Below are 21,678 nucleotides of genomic sequence, written 5' to 3'. Positions count from 1 at the left end.
CGAGAGTCATTTTTATAAAACATAATATTTATTTCTTTATTTTTTTATTTTTTAGTTAAGTTAATGTTGCCCAAGTGGGAGAATGTTAGAAGTATTTATTAAATGTGGACTTAACATTAACTTATTATTGCGTTTTAGTAAAACGAGCTGAATGTTAATATTGGTTGGACAAGACACAAGCGGTATATTTGTGTGGATTCCATAATATGGGTCTGTATCCATTTCATGTCATATGTATGGGTTGGCAATAGTGTAGGCATGTTGAAGACCTATGAGCCCGTAATGGGGAGGCCCACTAGGTTAAAGGCTTTTAAGCCTATAAATATGAGGCTAGGTCGCCTCTCCTGGCTTAAGCAAAAAGACGTATTCCCATAAGGTGCCAACCATCATAAGCCTAAGGAGAGGAAGACTCAGCCTAGCTTGTATTCAGAGTTGTTCGTTGCTATGGCAGACAAAGGTACGCACATCCTTTTCGTGTATTTCATAGGTGTTCTCGATCTCTGTAACTATTAGTAGTTGTGTTTGTCGTTTTAATCTTACACAAAATACATTATTTATTACTTTACTGCTCTTGATCAAAAAAAGAAAATCATCATCTATGATTGACTAACTGGAGGTGGCTCCGACCACTTTTCAACATGCATTCTAGCTTTTCTAGCCTGCCAAAAAATTGAACAACTATATTTATTCTTATTATTAAGATATTTACGAATTCATAAAATGGAAAAACAAGTTTTAAAAGTTTGCATTTTCATAGGAAAAAAATATAAATTACTGCAGTAATATACTTTAGTACCTCTTTCTCCCAATCAGAACGATACGTTATAAAAGCCAGTATTATCGTCTGCAAAGCTGTTCCTCCAAAAATCATTCCTGCCCACAATCCCTATAATTTCCATTTTTCACTTATAAGTTATAACCACAAATAATAATAAACTATAATAGAAATTGTCACACAATTATTTTCTTAAGATTTCTAAATATAATGAATGAGTTTACGTTTTAACGCATTGATGGCTGGCAATTACATAGTGTCCTATCATGAGCAATTCTACTTATTAAAGTCTAATTCCTACGTACACAAACAACCGACTCAATTGTAGCTAGGAGTCTTAATTCTAGTGCAATAATAGAAAATAATTAGTACTAAGAAAGGAAGAGACTAACATACCTCAAGACCAGTATGGAGAAACATACCCATAAGAATTCCTAGAGGAACTCCAACAAGGTAATAACAACCTAGATTAATATAAGCGACTTTTAATTGCCATCCTGATCCAACTGCAACTCCTGTAACAAACAAGGCATATTTCTATATAATTACTCAAAAAAATTTTACAGATCGTTGATATATATAAGTTAAATTCTTAAAATATTAATGTAATTACCGGATAAAACGGGTTGAACACTGTTTAGAAAAATGGTAAGAGTAAGAAGGTAAGAGATCTTCTTGACAAATTTTAGGACATCAAAGTTTGACGAGAAGAATAGAGCAAACTTGTGTTGATCTATCATTATTAGTACACAAAATATTAGCCCTATCATAGTAGAGTATATCACTGATATCGCTGTTGCGAATTTTGCCGCCTTTCCTCTTCCAGCACCCAGCTCATTCGCCACTCGTACTCTGAAAAATTAATTTAGCGACTTTAGTCTAGTAAAATTTGAATACATGCACCTAAGTGTGAAATCAACGAGTAGGTACATAGACTTATAAAACTATGATTTAATTTGAATTTAGCCTAGTCTTGTCTGTTTGTATCTTTCAGCCTCAATTGGGAGTAGAGCGCTACCAACAAAAGCGATGATTGTTTGTTTTTATACTCATTTTTAGACTTATCAATTCTATTAAACTAAAAAAATCTCTTGATATCTTATTACTAATCTGCTCAGAGATAATAGAACACTTAAAATGAGAATAAGAGAATATATTATTTTAAATATATTTATAAAAAATAAAAAAAAAATTACCCGGTGGCAGCGAAGAAAGCAAGTGGTATCATCATCTCCCAACTATTAATATTCATGCTGCAATAAATTCTCCCAAAAATACAATAAGAAATTAAAAGGAAATAAATAAAAACATAAAAATAAAAGAACGTCATTCAAAGAAAAGTATTGCACGTGAAAACTCGAATTATAATGTTAAGTTTAAGTTTAGCTACTTTTATACGCTAGTATTCTTTTTTATGACATGTTTGATTTGATAATTATTTTTTAAAAAATAATTTATTATCTAAAATAAATTTTGAATATTTATTACCAGATGGATAACGCATCAACAGTCAACGTCGCATTGTGCAAATACCCCGCCATCAATATCAGTATCCTATAGTACCAGTTCTCCAAGCTACAAAGAGAAAAAATTAATGAGATAGAATTTGACTCGTCTTTCATTTTTCTCAAGTTCTTATTTAATTAAGGACACGTTTCATATATTTGTGACGAAATTCGTTACTAAATTAAAATTACCAAAGCATGACACCAGCAGCAGCGGAGAGTCGAAAAAATTCCCAAAGTCCCGAAAATGCTTGTATCGAAAACCCACTCCACGTTTCTGGACACCCACCGCATGCGGCGTATATAAACAGCCCAATAACCAGCAACCACCACGATATGTCCAGTGCGACGGCGGCTCCGACTATCCCCAAATTCAATTTGTACACAAACAACCAACTGATCGCCGTGTGAATCGCCAGCACCGCTAATGAAATCCAGGCGATAACCGCCGTCTTCAGCTGGCTCTGTAGAAACCTCTGTATCGTAAATTGAAAAGCGAAGCTGAATTGTAGTGGAATAAACCACAACGCCACTAGCCCTGAAAGCTCTGCGACGTCGTCTGGTTGACCGAGTGCTTTTAAAATTGGGGTAGCGAATATGTACATCGGAAGGAGAAGGATACAACAGAGGGTTATAACGATCCATGATCTCTGCATGTATATTCCTAACATATGGTGCTTTTTTGCTCCATAAGCTTGTCCGCATAAGGTTTCTAATGCACTCGCCATCCCTAACTACATTTCCATGTCAAAAATTAAACAGATAAAGTCAGTAATTTTGATGAAGAAGATTCAATCGAACTTTTGTCCCTGTTTTCTAGTAATGCTGATAAGGAAAAATAATTTGAAATTTGAAAGAAATTGATGGAGGGAATAGAACAGGATTGCCACTTATAACTTTTTTTTTAAAAAAAATAATAAAAAATTGGGGAAGACTGAAGAGCATGAGGAAATCAACTCTCACCAACATAAAAGTTCTAATAGTCAAGCTATTAAGATTACTGTAACTAATATTTGCCGGTGACAAAGGTACGAATTCCATGCAAAAGTGTCATATGAGAGTATTCTAACAATATATGTTTAAATATAGTATTCTAACAGTTGTCAAAATTAAACATTTAAGTTTGAAATTGTTAGCATATAACAATGCATTTTGATATAATATTATAATAACATTTATGCTAGTTAAAAGTTCTAGTAGTAGATGATTTAATTTATAGAGTTTTAGCTTATACACAAATGATTAAATCACAAATACTTATAAGTATAAAAAGTTTGTTCACAATCTAGGATGAAAATTGGACGAGCTATCGGTATGATTGTAAATATTATATATAACTTATCTTTATTATGTGGAAGATGTTGTTCAACTTCTTGTGCTAGTATATTTTGTATGTGTTGAACGACATCGAGTAGAGATAAATATTTTAGATTGGCTGACAAAAATATATTCTTTAAATTGTTAATTGTATTGATATTAATTATCTTTATAATTTATTAATAGGTGAAACTCATAGATGGATCAATATACCTAATAGATTGGATGGCAATAATATACATTGGTGAAATAACAAGTTAGCTGATGGAATCAATGTCTCGATATAGAGATTGATGATCTGCTTATTTGAAAAGCTTATAAGTTCCATGGTGCCAAACCTTGCAAGTGAATTTATGAATTTGACACATGGAATAAGTTAAGCAGTGCTCTAAAGAAAAAACTAATTATTGAATTAAATTTGTTACGTAGTAATTAATACTCCCTCTGTCCCTAATTACTTGTCCACTTTTCCTTTTTTAGTTGTCCCTAATTACTTGTCCATTTTCACAAATCAAGAAGGGACAAATTGTTTTTTACCTATTATACCCTCAATTAATTACTTTGAAAAATGTAGAACTTTTTGAAAATCTTAAGTTTTTAATTCATCTACATCAAATTAATAGGGGTAAAATGGTAAACTCACTATGCCAATAATTGTTTTCTTAATATTGGTGTGTCAATTCAAAAGTGGACAAGTAATTAGGGACAGATGGAGTAAGTGTATTATTCTATATAAGTAGAAGTTCTCTTAACCTAGAAAATTAATAAGTGTACTGTTCTATATTTATTCAAGTATTGATAGAGTTCGACTGTGAATTTGGGATCACTATAGAAAATCGTAGTACTAGAGTCAGACTTGCTTCAATATATCTGCTCACACTTCAAATGGTATAATTTTTTAATTTAATTTCAGCAAGTTTATGTGTTCTAGTATAATCCTATGTATTCTAAGCATAGACGTGTATGCTATTTATTCTTCACGCAAGTCGTAAGTTTCTGAAATGCTTCTGTTGTTCATTTGTTTTCCAACAAAAACAACTTTTGAATCAGTTTTTCTCATATTACGTAACGAGAATTTAACAATTCATATACAATTTTATCCTAAGTTCTTAATGGCCTATAATTTTTTGACGAATAAGATTCAATTCATCATAAGTGTGGAGATAAAGAAAAATAATAGTGTGAAATTTGAAAGAAGTTTAGGGGATACATACAATGAGACCAAAGCTGAGGCCAACAATGACGGTATTAGAAATGGTGATAGCAGCAAGTTCAACTTCACCAATGTGACCAGCAAAACCTTGAGTAATAATGTTCATCGTGTAAGTCCCTATACGGCTGAAGATGGCTGGGCCAACGATGTGCCATAATTTTTTTGTTTCAATCCATACTCTTGTTTTGAGATCCTTATCATCTTCATCCTCCCTTCTTTCAATTTTATTCTCCGGCAAACACTTCGCAGAGGCAAACAACAATGGTTGTCGATTTTCGTCGATAACGCTTCCCATTTGTAACACTAGATAGAACTAAAATTAGGCACGAGAAAAGAAGTGAGTACTAAATAGAGAGTTGCATGGGAGGATTTTATAGAAGGATGAAAAGGGAAATATGATGACAGCGCAAGTTTTTACGCTCACCATATCCCATCGAACACTAATTTTTTACTCCAAATTCTATTTTGATGTAAAACTACTGATTTGGGATTTCAACTCAATACTATTTCAGTGTGAAAATAATGTCCCATCAAATTTAATGTGACACTATTTATCAATACTAAATTACTTTTTAATTATTTTATTATTATTTATATTATATAATGCTTTTGAAAATATAAATGAAATAAAAATAATAATATAATAATAAAGAGAATATTATTTTTTTAGTGTAAAATAAAAGTTATTTTATATTATCAAATTTACCTAAAGAATATTTACACGCAATTCTCCTTTAAAATATGAAATTTATAATCATTTAAATATATTGTCATTTTATCGGAGCATAAGACTTAGGAATTTTCTTCCGGGATTTTATAAGGGGGTTGGTGGGGGTAACCCACGACCATTTTACGGTCAACTATTTCTAGTATAAACAATTCAATAATAAATTAAAATTTTCAGGACATCAACAACCCTCGAAGAATAACAAGGTCACACGTATCAATTATGTATGGAACGGATGCACATAAACAATAGTAATCGTGTCGATGCGGATAATCTCTAAAATAATATGCATTGTCCACGAGTTTTGTCCTTCATTTTTTTTATGTCCCTTATATTTTGTCCTCAATTTTATCAAATAATATAAAAAAAAACTATTAAACAATAATGAACCCGGACGAACCCAATTCTCAGCATAAACTCATAAGGGTATTCCAATTACACAATAGCAATTTTTGGAAATAAGGCCAGATACTCAGAAAGAGGACGAGGGAACGTAGACTCTTCATAACAATTTTCATAAATCGTTCTTTCTCATCCGTCATTCTTTTATCTAGTTGTTAATTGGGTTTGGGTCCCAAATCAACCTTGGTGAAGGCCTTTCAATCTTGTTGCTTCTTTTCGGCCCAATAACTAGTTGTGTGGCATCCGTGCAGTTATTGACCTTGGGCCGAGGCTGATTCATAACATAAACTTAATTGCATCACTTACATTTTTATTTACATATAAATAATTAAATAAAAATAAACATGAAAACACAACAACAAAACGATTGAATAAATAATGGAGAAGAAATATTAATATTTTTTAAACGTTTAATGTTGCAATTGTTAGGTGCACGCTGACATGTGCCAAGTTACGACTTACAACCAACAATTTAACGACATCCATCCTTCTATCCAAATGTTACCCTATTGGTTTGATCCTTAATTTATGTTGTCCTTTTAAAAATTTACTATTTTTTTTACCCTTTTGACTCCAAACTCTAACATTACCCAGATTTTCTTTCTCATTTACGCACACTCACCAATACTCTCACTGGCACATTTCTTTGGCTGGCTGACCACTCCAAAATCACCTATACACACATAAATATATACTCAAACCCATTTCATCCCCACACAAAAAAGGCACCATTTTTTTTATTAGACTCTAACCCGCACAACTCTCCGTTCACCAATTCACTCTCTCATACTAAAAGCAATGGCGAAATTTGAGATTTTATTAAAGGTATTCAAGATTTAATATATATTAATATAAAAAGTAATATTTGACTTATATAATTTTTTATATACATAACATAATTTTTTAATAAAAAATGTTTGACTGACCATACTAAATTATATGACTAAAAGATATCAATATATAGCAGCGCACAAACATGGGATGTATATACACGGCAAACATAGAGGGACACACCATGCATCTAGACACAATATTTTAAAACTTTCTTGCTCATTATTTCAAATCATAATCACATTGTTGCACTCACGTTTTAGGAAAGAAAAAAAACAACACACACGCACAAGAGCAGGAAAAAAGAGTGGAAAAAAAAAAACGCAGAGAGAAAGACTATAAGAATTAAGTTGGAGAATGACGTTTAATTTGCGGTTTCGAGTTCGCAATTTCTTATTATAGCCGTTTTCTCTTCGTGAATTAATCTTCACAAAAAGTAACTCTTAATTTTCATAATTATATAAGACTTGATTTCAATATTATGAAATTTGCTCAAGTTATATATGTATTTCACTTTAACATTATAATATTGAAATATGTTTGAACCTCATATATCATTAAATTTACAATAAAATTGATATAACATGTGATTATTTCTTACTTATTTAAAAATCATTTCTATCTTAAATCTTTTATCTCCTGATTTTATATGAGTTGTATAAATTTAAATTACTTATTAAAATAGTGAAATCTTGAATTTGAATTTGGCTCATTATTAAAGTTGCATTTCTAATTTGATGCAATTTAGTTCACCGATTAATTTGGAGTCAAGTTAAAAGTAAAATATCTAATTGTTCTTCAGTCATTGTACTTGATTAGCTCTATATGCTTTAACTAGGTATTGATCTTGTGGTTAGCAGAATTATTTTAACTGAGATCTTTTGAAGTGTAGAAACGAGAAAGAATTATGTCTCAATTTTGCTATTATCATGTTGTTTTCATTGGGAGAACCATCAAGAGTTTTACGTATGGTCATTAATAATTCAATAGGCAAATGTCAAGATATATAGAGCTTTCAACATTAGATAAGTATAAATTCGATTAAATCTTGTTCTGATAAGAATATAGTTATGCATTTTTTTTTATAGATAGTTTTAAAAAATTAAGAATATATGAGGTTATGTATCTTGGCCAAAATTTCCTTAGTAATTAACTTTTGTTAATTTAAATCATGACGTGTAGATAGAGATTATTTAGGAGCAATGTACTCACACAAGAAGATAATTATGCCTCTAAATTGGTGTATGTCAACATCAAGAATATGGTGATGCATTTAGATTGAGACGAATAAAAGTTTAGCAATAAAAACACGAGCAATTAGATATGGAATGTAACTCATTTTATCCAAAATTAGTATAAGATAGTATAAGTTGATAAAGGGTGTTAAAATCACTACACTCGTGCCTAAACAAAATTCCATACTTGACCTTTTATTTTTAATTTACGAACCAAAATAAAAAGTCATTTTCTTTTAATTAGAAATTCAAAAAGACGATTTCATAACCGACACCCAATTTCACATAATGACTCTAAATAAATAAAATAATTTCTTTTCAATACTATTACTTTAATTGAAAAAACTTTTTAATCTTTTATTTCTCTTCTCTTCTCTTAATATAAAAAAAATCCTCCGTCTATCCCGGAGGTTTTGGGAAGAAGGGGTGTGATAGTGCTTACATGAGTCACATCATTGCAATTTATCACCGTATTTTCTATCAATAAAATTTTGTCAAAATTGAGCAGTAGATTTTGGTTTATAAATCAGAATTTTTAATTTTTAATTATGATTTTTTATTTATTTTTACCTTTTTGACTTAAAATAAATTTTCTAATTATTTTATTTTATTTATACAGAAACTACATAAATATTTTAAAATTATTCTAATTTAAAACACTTAAAATAAGTCAATTCAAACTGATTCATAATTCAACCAATCCCAACAAAGGGACATTACAATGTGGGTTTTGTAGATAAGATTTACAAATGCAGTCTACTCGTTGCGTCTCAAATTTAGTTTGACAAGTACTTGACTAGGCATCAAATCTTTTTCTTTTTTTGTACTTTTATAATAATTCAAAATTACTTTACTACATTGATAAGAGAGAGTTGTTAGGATAATAAATACTCTTCATTTTCAATTTTAAGATTTTAAGTTTGAGTTATTAAGGAAGCAAAAAAGACAAAAACTCTTATAAAGAGGGAATAAAAAATATTTTTTTGAAGCAAGAAAATACTGTATTTATTAGTGTTAACATGTCATTGTCATTATTATGAGAAAATATCGCTAAAAAATATTACTTTTTTCTTAAAGAAAATCAAATATAAGAATGTAAAATTTAAAAGGCAAAATTGTGGTATATATAAAAATAGAACGGACAAGTAGCAAAATCGAAAATGGCTACTACTCAAGCAATTGGATGCCAACTTTGTTTTGATTAATAATCATGACTTGATAACGAGAAACATGGCAAACGGTATTTTTAATTAGGGGTAAGGGTGGGTGTTCGATATTCGATTCGTGATTTTTAAATTTTAAATTCGATAATTTGGTAATTGATAGTTAAAAGTAGATATCAAATATTGTTAAATTTTGATATGGTATTGGTCGGTAAATCAAATTTTGATTTGGTACAGTATTCAGTAATACTGTATTGAAGTTGTAGCCGATTGTATTACAAAGTTAATATTATTGCTCCAATTATTTTTATTTTTCTATGTAAATGTACGATATAATAAAAGATCAACAAGTAAGAAAACATCAAAAAATGTAAATTGATAGAACTATAAGATATATGCATTTGAATTGTTTTTGTTTAGCAGTTAACTCTCTATTGACTTATAATACTAATGAGTAATTGACTTGTTGACATATGACTTTCATTAAGTAAATAATTTGATATTTGCAATATACAAATACGAATCGATACTAATGTCTCATTCTAAATTCAAACTTGAATACCGTAGTTCAAAAAGTTTATTCTTGAACATTATATCAAATTATAAAATTTTTTTAATTAAATTCAATAATTCAATTTTCGATATTTTATACTCAATCCTAATAAGGGGTTCATGATTTGTTTTGAATTAATCTTTACCAGCTATTTAATAATTTAAAAAGAACATACATAACTACCCTCTTCAATTATAACTAATTTTTTTTCAAAAGACACGAAAACTTTATAGGTCCTAATACTTCTTTGAACAATTTAAAGTGATATAAATATCTCATATTTCAGCTAAATTCACTTTTTTTTTACTTATTCAATCACACACCAATTATTGCTTGCCATGTGTCAAATTTATATAATTTTCTAATCTTTGTTTTTATTTGTTTTGTTCCCTTATTTTTAGTTATTTATTTTTCCTTCATTCTTCAAGTTCTGCTTAACCCCAATCCTTTGCTCCTCTTCCCTTAGGGACGGACCCACGTTCCTTAGAAAATTTTACTGAGTATATATAAATATTTATTAATACTATGTATGAAGAGATATATTAAATGAATTGACATTATTTGATTTCGTTGGCATTAATGATTTTCTTCTTTTTATAAATATTGACACCACTTTCTAAAAATTCTGCTTACGCCAACTGTCTTTGCTGGAGTGGCCACCATCACCACCATTGCTATAACACTAAAGAGACTCACATGGTAACATTGAGAAAATTTATACTAAAAGAAAAGGTAGAAGTCGAGCAAAGTATGACTTAATACAAAAGCTCATATTTTAAAAATCATTTCATATTCATATGTTTTACAATTTTCAAATTCAGATATTGTATTAGAATTGTAATAGAGTAATTGTACCTATTTTCAGCTTCTTCTTTTTTGGAATTATTGTGTAGGTAAAACTTAAATAAATTTAACTCCAAATTAAAGATAATTCAGAGAGAAAAGAGTTAGTTCTTAGGGTGCATTATTTATGATCTGAATTTTGTTGAGATTCATTTTAATAGTAAAAATTGAAACATTTATGTATGTAGAAGTGCAAGTCATAATTTTTCACTTTCACAAGTCGGATGATTTTCACGTGCAAATACAATATTTATTACATTACTTCTCTTGATCAAAAAAAGAAAATCCATCATCTACGATTGACGAACTGGAGGTGGCATCGACCACTTCTCAACTTGCGTTGTAGCTTTTCTAGCCTGCAAAAAAAAAAAAACATGCACCACTATAGTAATTCTTATATTAAAATATTTATGGTTTCATAAAATGGAAAAACAAGTTTCAAAATTTTGCATTTTCATGAAAAAAAAAGATATTAATTACTATAATAATAGTTTAGTACCTCTTTCTCCCAATCACAGCGATACGTTATAAAAGCCAGTAATATCGTCTGCAAAGCTGTCCCTCCAAAAATCATTCCTCCCCACAACCCCTGTTATTTTCATTTTACACTTATAAGTTATGATAACCACAAAAATCATTTGTTTATATATATATTCTCCATGTTGTATGAAATAACGATAGAGAAAAGATAGCGATTAATTTTTGAGCAAATAATTTCTCGTGCTATCTTATGGTATCAGAGTAATCAACGGACTCGTTGTCTAAGTCGTCAACCACAACGAGACCAACATACCTCAAGACCAGTGTGGAGAACCACACCCATAAGTATTCCTAGAGGGACTCCAACGATGTAATAACAGCCTAGATTAATATAAGCCACTTTTGATTGCCATCCTGAACCAACTGCAACTCCTGTAACAAACAAGATATCTTTCTATTAATTAAATTCTTTTTACTCGTCAATGTATATAAGTTAGATTCTTATATATTAGTATGAAATAATAATAAAAATAATAATAATGTAATTACCGGATAAAACAGGTTGAACACTGTTTAGAAGAATGGTAAAAGTAAGGAGGTAAGAGATCTTGTTGACAGCTTTTAGAACATCAAAGTTTGATGAGAAGAATAGAGTAAATTTCTGTTGATATATCATTATTAGTACACAAAATACTAGCCCAATTATTGTAGAGGATATCGCTGCTGCGAATTTTGCAGCATTTCCTCTTCCAGCACCTAGCTCATTCGCCACTCATACGCTGAAAAATTAATTTAGCGACTTTAGTATAGTAAAATTATAATACATGCACATAAGTGTGAAAAGTAAGATGGTATCTTTCAAGCATCAATCAATTAAGTATCTCGAATATCCTATTACCAATATAATCTGCCCAAAAATGAGTTTAAGGGAATATATATTATATAAAAGAAAAGAAAAGTATCAATTACCCGGTGGCAGCGAAGAAAGCAAGTGGTATCATCATCTCCCAACCATTAATATTCATGCTGCATTAAATTCTCCCAGAAATTAAGAAGACATTCAAAGAAAAGTATTGCAATAAATCATTCTTGTTGTGACATGTTTGATTTAATTTTATAAAAAAACTCTTTTAAATTTGTGATATAAAATAAAAATCAAATATTTATTACTACTATATTATAAATCATTTCGTTAAAATGTTAAAAAGACTTACCAGATGGACAACGCATCAAGAGTTAACGTGGCATTGTGCAAATACCCTGTCATCAGTATCAATATCCTATAGTACCAATTCTCCAAGCTACAAAGAGTTTCAAATAAAATAAATACTAGTAATAACAATAATAAATCAATGTTAAGATTAATCGGATAGAATTGACTCATCTTCATTTTTTCAAAAAAAATCTAGTCATGATTAAAATAATTAAATATATTTGTGATGAAGTTGAGAACTAAATTCAATTTACCAGAGCATGACACCAGCAGCAGCGGAGAGTCGAAAAAATTCCCAAAGTCCCGAAAATGCTTGCATCGAGAACCCACTCCACGTTTCTGCACACCCACCGCATGCGGCGTACATAAACATCCCAATAGTCAGCAACCACCACGATATGTCCAGTGCTACGGCGGCTCCCACTATCCCCAAATTCAGTTTGTACACAAACAACCAACTGATCGCAGTGTGAATCGCCAGCACTGCCAGTGAAATCCAGGCGATAATTACGGTTTTCAGTTGGCTCTGCAGAAACCTCTGTATCGTAAATTGAAAAGCAAAGCTGAATTGCAGCGGAATAAACCACAACGCCACTACCCCTGACAGCTCTGCGACGTCGTTTGGTTGACCCAGCACTTTTAAAATTGGGGTAGCGAATATGTACATCGGAAGTAGAAGGAAACAACAGAGGATTAGAACGATCCATGATCTCTGCATGTATATTCCTAACATATGGTGCTTTTTTGCTCCATAAGCTTGTCCGCATAAGGTTTCTAATGCACTCGCCATCCCTAACTACATTTCCATGTCAAAAATTACACAGAGAAAGTCAGAAATTTTGATGGAGAAGATTCAATAGACCTTTTGTCTCTGTTTTCTAATGATGCAGATAAGGAAAAATAATTTGAAATTTGAATGAAATTGATGGAGGGAATTGAAGAGGGATTGCCACTTGTAACTTCTTTTAAAAGAAAGATTGGGACTTAGCTTCTTATTAACCATGTGTTCAGATATAATATTTTAATACTCCGTTAACATTAAACATTTAACTGAGTGATTGTTAAGATATATATTATTAACTATATATTTAGATATAGTATATTATAGCAACATTTATGATTGTTGGGATATATATTATTAACGGTGGAATATATATTATTGGCCATGTATGTATTATAGAACAATTATTTATGCAATTATAATAGATCATATATTTGTTAATATGCTCATTTATTTATATAGTAAATGATTTAATGTATAGAGCTTTATCTTATAAACAGAGTATTAAATCAGTAGTTCTTACAAGTACAATTTTTTTTTTCACATTCTAGTATGAAAGTTGGACGAGTCATTGGTATGATTGTTAAACTTAAATATAATTTATCTTGAATACGGGAACGGTGTTGTTCCAACTTCTTGTGCTAGTATATTTATACCTGACTAATAAAAACATATTTTCTAATTACTAATATTCTCTATTCTAATATAACTATTATAAGATGTATACATATATTAATTATGCTTTTGATTTATTAAAAGGTGAGATCCTAAAATCGATGGATCAAATATGTTTGGTAGATTGAATAATAATAATATATATAATGGTGAAATAATAAGTTAGTTGATGAAATTCATGTCTCGATATATAGATTGATGATATATGTCTTTTTGAGAAACTTACAAGTTTTCATTGTGTCAAACCTTGCAAGTGGATTTATTAATCCGACATATGAAATAAATTAAGCATTGTTCTTAAAAAAAATTAATCATTAAATTAAATTCGTCAGTAACTTAATTTATTGATTAGTAGTTGTAATCTTAACATGAAAATTACATAAGTGTTTAATAAATAATTCTGAAATAGAGGCAATTACTAATCTTTAGTGGAACGGTTTGTAATTTATTATGCTAAGAATAATTCAATTAATTATTTGAATTACTTCTATAATAGGGAGCCTCAATAATTAATTTTGTGATCCTATAGTGCTCATATTTAACTAGAACTCAACTTTTTATTTCTGGAAAAGAAAAATATGTTTTCAGTTCGACCGTTAATTAGTGTTCTATATATACTTGCCCACCAACTATTGCAAGAGTTTGCGACTGTTAATTATTAGAGATCAAATATTGCAGAAGAATGTTGAACTAGAATTTGGACTTCGATTCAACATATTTGCTCACACTTCAAAATGTAGTTTTTGAATTTAATTTTAACAAAGTTTATGTGTAATAGTATAAACATACGTGTTATCTATTATTCTTATAAACAATATGTTTCTGTAATGCTTTCGTTATGCATATGTTTTTCAATAAAAACAACTTTGAATCAGTTCTTCTTGGGTTACGTAATGAGAAATTTAACAATTTTCATATACAAGTTTATCCTAAATGCTTGATGGAGCATAATATTTTGACGAAGGAAAACAAAATAATAATGTGAAATTTGAAAGAAGTTGAGGGGATACATACAATGAGGCCAAAGCTGAAGCCAACAATGACGGTATTAGAAATGGTGATAGCAGCAAGTTCAACTTCACCAATGTGACCAGCAAATCCTTGAGTAATTATGTTCATCGTGTAAGTCCCTATACGGCTAAAGATGATTGGACCAACTATGTGACATAATTTTTTTGTTTCGATCCATACTCTTGTTTTCATATCCATATCATCTTCATCCCCCCTTCTTTCAATTTTATTCTCCGGCAACCAATTGGCGGAGGTGACCTCCGCCAACAACAATGGTTGCCGATTTTCATCGATAACGCTTCCCATTTAATTTGTAACACTAGAACTAAAATTAGGCACGAGAAAAGAAGTTTGTACGTACCAAATAGAGAGTTGCATGGGACGAATTTATAGAAGAATGAAAAGGGAAATATGATGACTCTGCAAGTTTTTTAATTGGATTCGTTTGGTTTTTCTGTTTTAAATTATTCATTCAATTCACTCCACCTCAATTTAATGATTTTTTTTTAATCAAACTTGACGTTTTACATTATTTCTAATTGGCAAAAGTATTCTTTACCTCCTGAAATTAAAGCTTTTTATTCGGTGTATACCTAAACTAAATTCTGTTTTAATTACCCCCGACCTTGTTTATTCCTCCATTGCATACACCTTTTTTGTCCACCTGCTCCTATTGTGACTACACGCGCGCGACAGCTGGCAAAAGTGGTGATGTGAATTTCCACATGGATAAATAATAGCCACCTAGATAAATTAATATGGCAAAAAAAGAATTCTTAAATTTAAAATTCATTGTTTAAAAGTTATTTTTGAAGAAGGGCTGATTTCGCGGAACTCCTTCTGGATTTGGATTTTTCTAGACATGAAGTTGGTCGATTAAATTTCAAATTTGTCTGAAATTCTTACCAAATAAGTGTTAATCTTTGTTTCCTTTACTTTTCATTTACATTTTGCCCTATTTTTCATTTAAAATATGCCAAATATTAAAGAAAAATGGAGATTTTATGTTTTTTTTACCGTTGTAGCTTTATGATGTGGCAAAAAAGCACTTCCTCACGCGCCTATTAGAGATTGTTGTCAATTTCTACGCCAGGTGGACAATAAAGGTCTACGCGACGAAGGAATAAACAAGTTCCGAGAGGGGGGGGTGGTAATTAAAACATAATTTAGTTTAGGTGTACACCGAATAAAAAGCTTCAAATTCAGGGGTAATAAGTACTTTAGCCATTTTTAATTTAACTTTTAATAAATATTTTAGTTCTATGATTCTATCTATTTAATTTTTTAAATTTTATTTCTTTTTAAAAAAAAAAATTAAAATCACCCCACTAATTCTAATTTCTCTCACCAGAACCACTCTGCACTCACCATAATTATTCACTCTCACATACTAACAACTTGTTTGGATGGTTGTTATTGTATTATATTGTATTGTTAGTTGAAATTTTGTTACTTGAATTTATTGTACTGTATTGTTTAAGTTCATCGTTAGATAACGATGAAAAGATTCATTTTATGTAACGATTGATTTGGTATGATCGCGTCGTTACCTTAATATTTTCTTCTGATTTTGTCTTTATTAATTAAGTATTTGATAAATATATTTCATCTTTTACCTTACCTTTTCATAGTAGCTCTATCTCGTACCCGACTTTTCTTGTAGGTTTATCATTCAAATTTTGGATGTATAAATTATGTAACAATGAAGAATGGTACAATCTATTCAAACACCATATTCATTAAATCAATACAGTACGATAAAATACAACACAATATAATATATTATGAAACAATACGACATGAACCATCCAAACAAAGTATAAAGACACCAATAGGAGCAGCACACACAGTATGAAACTAAGACAGGAAACTTTTCCTTTTTTCACTTTTAAGTAAGTAAGACTCTGTCCTCTTCCCTTTCAACATCAAGATAATTGACGAAGGTGGTGCTTTAAACATTTTCGCTAAAGTCGAAAAGATAAGCATCTACCCCATATGCCAACAATCCATACACAACAAACGTAGATGGACATACCATGCATGATGCATCTGGACACAATTTTTTAGAACGTTCATGCTCACTATTTCAAATCATATTCACATTATTACTCACATTTTAGGAAAGAAAAGAAGAGGAAAAAAGAGCATGAAAAAAAAAAACGCAGAGAAAAACACATCATTCCAAGAATTATGTTGGAAATTGACGTTAGCTTTTACGGTTTTGAATTTGTAGTTTCTTATTATAGTCGGATTTTTTTTGTGAATTATTTTTCACAAAAGGTAACACTTGATTTTCATGTATAATTTAATTTTATGATTATATAAGATCTAATTTGAATTTTACAAAATTTGGTCAAATTAAAATTTATGTATGTTTAATTTTAATATTATAATATTGAAATATAACATGTAATTATTTCTCGCATGTTTAAAGGTTCATTTTTATGAGCTATAAATGTCTTATTAAAATAGTGACATGTTGAATTAGAATTTGGCTCATTATAAAGTTGCATTTCTAATTTGATGCAATTTAGTTCACCGATAAATTTGGTGCCAAAGTTAAAAGTAAAACACTTAAATGTTCTTCAGTAATTATATTTGATTAGCTCCATATGCTTAAAATAGGTATTGATCTTGTGGTTATTAGAATCATTTTAACTGGGATCTTTTGAAGTGTAGAAACGAGCAAGAATTATGGCTTAATTCTGTTATTGTCATATTATTTTCATTGGGTGAACCACGAAGAGTTTTGCATACTAAGATATATAGAGCTTTCAACGTTATACAAGTATAAATTCGATTAAATTTTGTTTCGATAAGAATGTGGTCCCATATTATTATTTTTTGAGATACTTACAAAAATTTAAGAATGTACACGGTGATGTATTTTGGCCAAAATTTCTTTAGTAATTAACTTTTGTTAATTTAAATCAAGAAGTGTAGATAGAGACCATTATGTGCAATATATTCTCACAAAGAAGATAATTATGCCTCTAGGTCTGTGTATGTATGCGGTGACGAATCTAGGTTTAGATCAATAAAAATTCTACTATAAAAAAGAGCAAGTTATGACATGTAATACATTTTATCAAAAAATAGTTTAAGATAATATAAATTAATAAAGCGATCATGCTAAAATCATCGAACTCAAGGTGTGTCTTATACCCCTCAGTAATAAAATTTCTTCCCTGATCTTTTATTATTAATTTACAGACCAAAATAAAGAATTATTTTCTTTTGATTAAAGATTCAAAAATATAATTTGAAACATAGAAACCTAATTAAAATAATTTATTTTCAATACTGTCAGCTTAATTAAAAAAGGGAAAACTATCTATCTAGACATACTTAACTACCACATATACATATTTTATCTCTACTTTAAAAATATTACATAGAATACCACTTTTTAAAAAATATACCATATTTTAAAAAAATAAAATCAGATACACAATCCCTTTAAAAATGATAATGTAGAATTATCTTAAAATTACATCTCCTCAATTACTAGGACTAGGGGTGTTCATGGTTTGGATAAAAACCGATCCAAACCGAAAAACCAAACCAAACCGATTAAATGAATCGATTTAATTTGGGTTTTGGTTTGGTTTGGTTTTAGATTGTTAAGAACCGATAGTATTTGGTTTGGTTATGGCTTTGTTCGGAAAAAATCGAAGAAATAACCGAACCGAACCAACAAGTTATATACATAAATTTTATTATTATACATACATAATATATTATATTCATAAACAATTTTAAAGATTTTATATATGTTTCATCAAAATTTATTTATAATTTACTTATGAAAGAAAAAATATCCAAGGTGAGAATATTTTTCTTATTGGTTTCATATATATGAGTGTCTATGGAAATTCTTTGTGGGACTGAAAATGTCATTGTCTCTTCCTTCTATGCCAAAATAGTGAATTTTGAAGTTTTATTTAGTAAATTCAATGGTAGAAAGTTTTGTAATGCCAGTCATTCTAACTATTTTTTTGTTTGAATGGATTGTTGTCACTTTTTTCACGTTTTGAATGATTTGTTTCTTTTATTTTTATGTATGGTTAATAACCGAGTAACCAAACCAAACCAAACCAAAACCGAAAACAACCAAACCGATAAATGTATATTACATTTGGTTTGGTTTGGTTTTGATAATTTTAAAACTGATTAAGTTGGTTTGGTTTTGATTTTGATCAATAACCGATCCAAACCAAACCGTGAACACCCCTAACTAGGACACTAACAATTCAAATTAATTTCTCTTTATTCTTTTCAGCCATTTCCCTCCCCAATCCCAAAACAGATACCTCACGTATCCCACCATTACTACAATTAAAAAATTACTATGGTTTATGATTTCGTTATTTTAGAAAAACTTGTTAGAGTTAAATTGCAAAGATTCTGTAAATCCGTTTGGATTGTTAATTATTCATCAATTAATTCTTTAATTAAGGAGATTATTTACACCCCTTTAATTTAAAGTAATAAATTGTGTATCTCGACTTGTAAAATCGATGGATACATGTATCTTGCGAGTAATGATACATGTATCTTGAGGCCAAAAAATTCGAAACTTTAAGATACAAATGAAGGAATTGATGAAGAAGATGAAGTTTATAATTATAAAATTATTATGATTTATAAAATTGTTAGATACGCAAGGATCCTGTAAATGGGTTGTTAATTATTTATCAATTAATCCTTTAATTAAGGAAATAAGTTACACCCCTTTAATTCAAAGTGGCAAATCGTGTATCTTGACTTTTAAAGCCGATGGATACATGTATCTCCCGAGTAATGATACTCCTCTAATTATGGAAATCAATTACAACTAATTAATATAAACAAATAAAATATGTATCTCGGTTTTAAAATTCGACGGATACATGTATCTTGCAATATGAAAATAAATTTGCTGTAATTTTATAGTGTATCTCGAACAACTAAACGACCTGAAAATAATGTAGTGCATATACATGAGAAAAATGTCTACAGATTTTATGTTGTGTATCTCGAATTTAGGTAGCATATATGATTAGTAGGTTATTGTAGTTTGCATTATCTCTCAAAATTATGTTTTCATATTCAATTTCAGATACCCATGAACCGGAATGCCTCAACAATACTGTGATATTCGTCATAATAAAAAAAAAATTCAAAAATTTAAAGGTTGAAAAGAATCTTAATTTGATGAAGAAGATGAAGAAGTTCAGAAAATAATTTGATATATAAATCGTTGATGATGAAATGGAGCCATGAATTACGTTATGGTTGTTTTATCTCCCATAACTTACTCCTTCAATTAAGGGATTATCTCCCACGATTAATTCAAATTAATTAAGGAATGTGTATCCTATCTTTTAAAACATGCATCCCTTCTTTAAATTTTAATAGAGTCATGTATCTTAAGAATTATTACCCATGTATCTTAGGAATAAAAAATGATATAGGAAATAATATTGAAAACTAACGAGATTCCTAGTAATTGAAATGTAAAGTAGTGGGATATATGTAGTTTACCCTTAAAAAAACTCTTTTATCGATACCGTCTATCCAGGAGGTTCGGGAAAAAGGGATGTGATGGTGCTTACGTCCGCTGTCAATTTAAATTGTTACGGGCTGTTTGCTTGGAATTTGATTACTTCATTTGCAATTTATCACCGTACTTCTCTCAATAATTTTTTGTCAAAATTAAACTGGTTTTAGGGTGTGTTTGGAAGGAAGAAAAATATATTTTCTTTTTTGCTTTTCTAAATGAGTGATTTTTTTTTAATTTTCTTTTTGTANACAAACTCTTCAGCACTTCAATTGACAGCTGTACACCTTATTAACTGCTCAACATGTAGTTTATCCTTAAAAACTCTTTTATCGATACCGTCTATCCAGGAGGTTCGGGAAAAAGGGATGTGATGGTGCTTACGTCCGCTGTCAATTTAAATTGTTACGGGCTGTTTGCTTGGAATTTGATTACTTCATTTGCAATTTATCACCGTACTTCTCTCAATAATTTTTTGTCAAAATTAAACTGGTTTTAGGGTGTGTTTGGAAGGAAGAAAAATATATTTTCTTTTTTGCTTTTCTAAATGAGTGATTTTTTTTTAATTTTCTTTTTGTATTTGACAAATAACCAAAATATATTATCTCAAAATTATTTATATATATTATGGTAGGAGAATTTAAGGTCACCTACATGTAGAGATGTCAATGGGGCGGAGCGGGAGCGGATTGGGTTGAGCTTAACCCGCAAAAATTTTAATCCGTCTCGCTCCCTCCCACATAATAACTTTTTTTATTTTTAACCCGCTCCGCATAAACCTACCCACATGAATTCGCCCAGCATAAATTTTTGAATAATTGCCTTTTTATATTAAGTTTGATACTAAAAATAAATTCATTTTTTCATTAAGTTGTATTAATTTAATAGATAATAACTTAAAAATTTAAAAGGTCAATTGGGAAGCATGTAAAAATCGTATTAGTTTTTATTGAACTATTTTCATTTACTGTTTTGAATATTTTAGTAACTTTAAAGAAATTATCTTAACAACACTCTATCACTCTTGTAACATGTAAAAAATTAAAACTAAGTTTGAACCCGCATAAAACCCATAGACCCACAACCCATCCTGCTCTGCATTAATTTTAAAAAAACTCACTTCAACCCGTCCCCCACAACCTTAAAACCACTCTACCCCGCTTAGTCTTAAAACCACCTCGCCCCGCATCCGTCCCATTGTCATCCCTACGGCTGCATGCCTATGTCAGTTTCTATTTGAATTGTTACGGGTTGTTTGTTTTTAGATTACTTCAATTGCCATTTCGTCAGCAAATTTTCTTTCTATAAAATTAATCAAAATTAAACTGATTTTAGGGTGTGAGTTTGATGGAAAGATTAATATTATTTCGAAAAATAAATAATTTATTTTTAATTTTCTATACGTAGTAAGT

At 29.8% G+C, this 21,678-nt stretch overlaps 1 protein-coding gene and 1 pseudogene across 3 annotated transcripts in view; both read right to left on the bottom strand.

Annotated features, from left to right (window-relative positions):
* Positions 1–502: 502 nt before the first annotated feature.
* LOC125856556 (protein DETOXIFICATION 27-like) overlaps positions 503–21,678 on the bottom strand; it is a 41,296-nt gene continuing 20,120 nt past the window's right edge. The window contains exons 2-8 of one of the 3 annotated variants that reach the window (XM_049536130.1): positions 2,473–3,014; positions 2,264–2,350; positions 1,972–2,028; positions 1,389–1,627; positions 1,172–1,290; positions 797–886; positions 503–659 (exon numbers count right to left, since the gene is read on the bottom strand). In XM_049536130.1, coding sequence (XP_049392087.1) covers positions 597–659; positions 797–886; positions 1,172–1,290; positions 1,389–1,627; positions 1,972–2,028; positions 2,264–2,350; positions 2,473–3,014 — 1,197 coding nt within the window. In that variant the 3' untranslated portion in view covers positions 503–596. The remainder of the gene's footprint in view (positions 660–796; positions 887–1,171; positions 1,291–1,388; positions 1,628–1,971; positions 2,029–2,263; positions 2,351–2,472; positions 3,015–21,678) is intronic. The other 2 variants (XM_049536127.1, XM_049536129.1) reach the window with 2 other exon arrangements.
* LOC125856557 (protein DETOXIFICATION 27-like) lies at positions 10,858–15,030 on the bottom strand (annotated as a pseudogene).

Source organism: Solanum stenotomum, chromosome 2 (assembly GCF_019186545.1).
Source record: "Solanum stenotomum isolate F172 chromosome 2, ASM1918654v1, whole genome shotgun sequence".
NCBI classification, from domain to species: Eukaryota; Viridiplantae; Streptophyta; class Magnoliopsida; order Solanales; family Solanaceae; genus Solanum; species Solanum stenotomum.
This window is presented reverse-complemented; position numbering and strand designations above follow the sequence as displayed.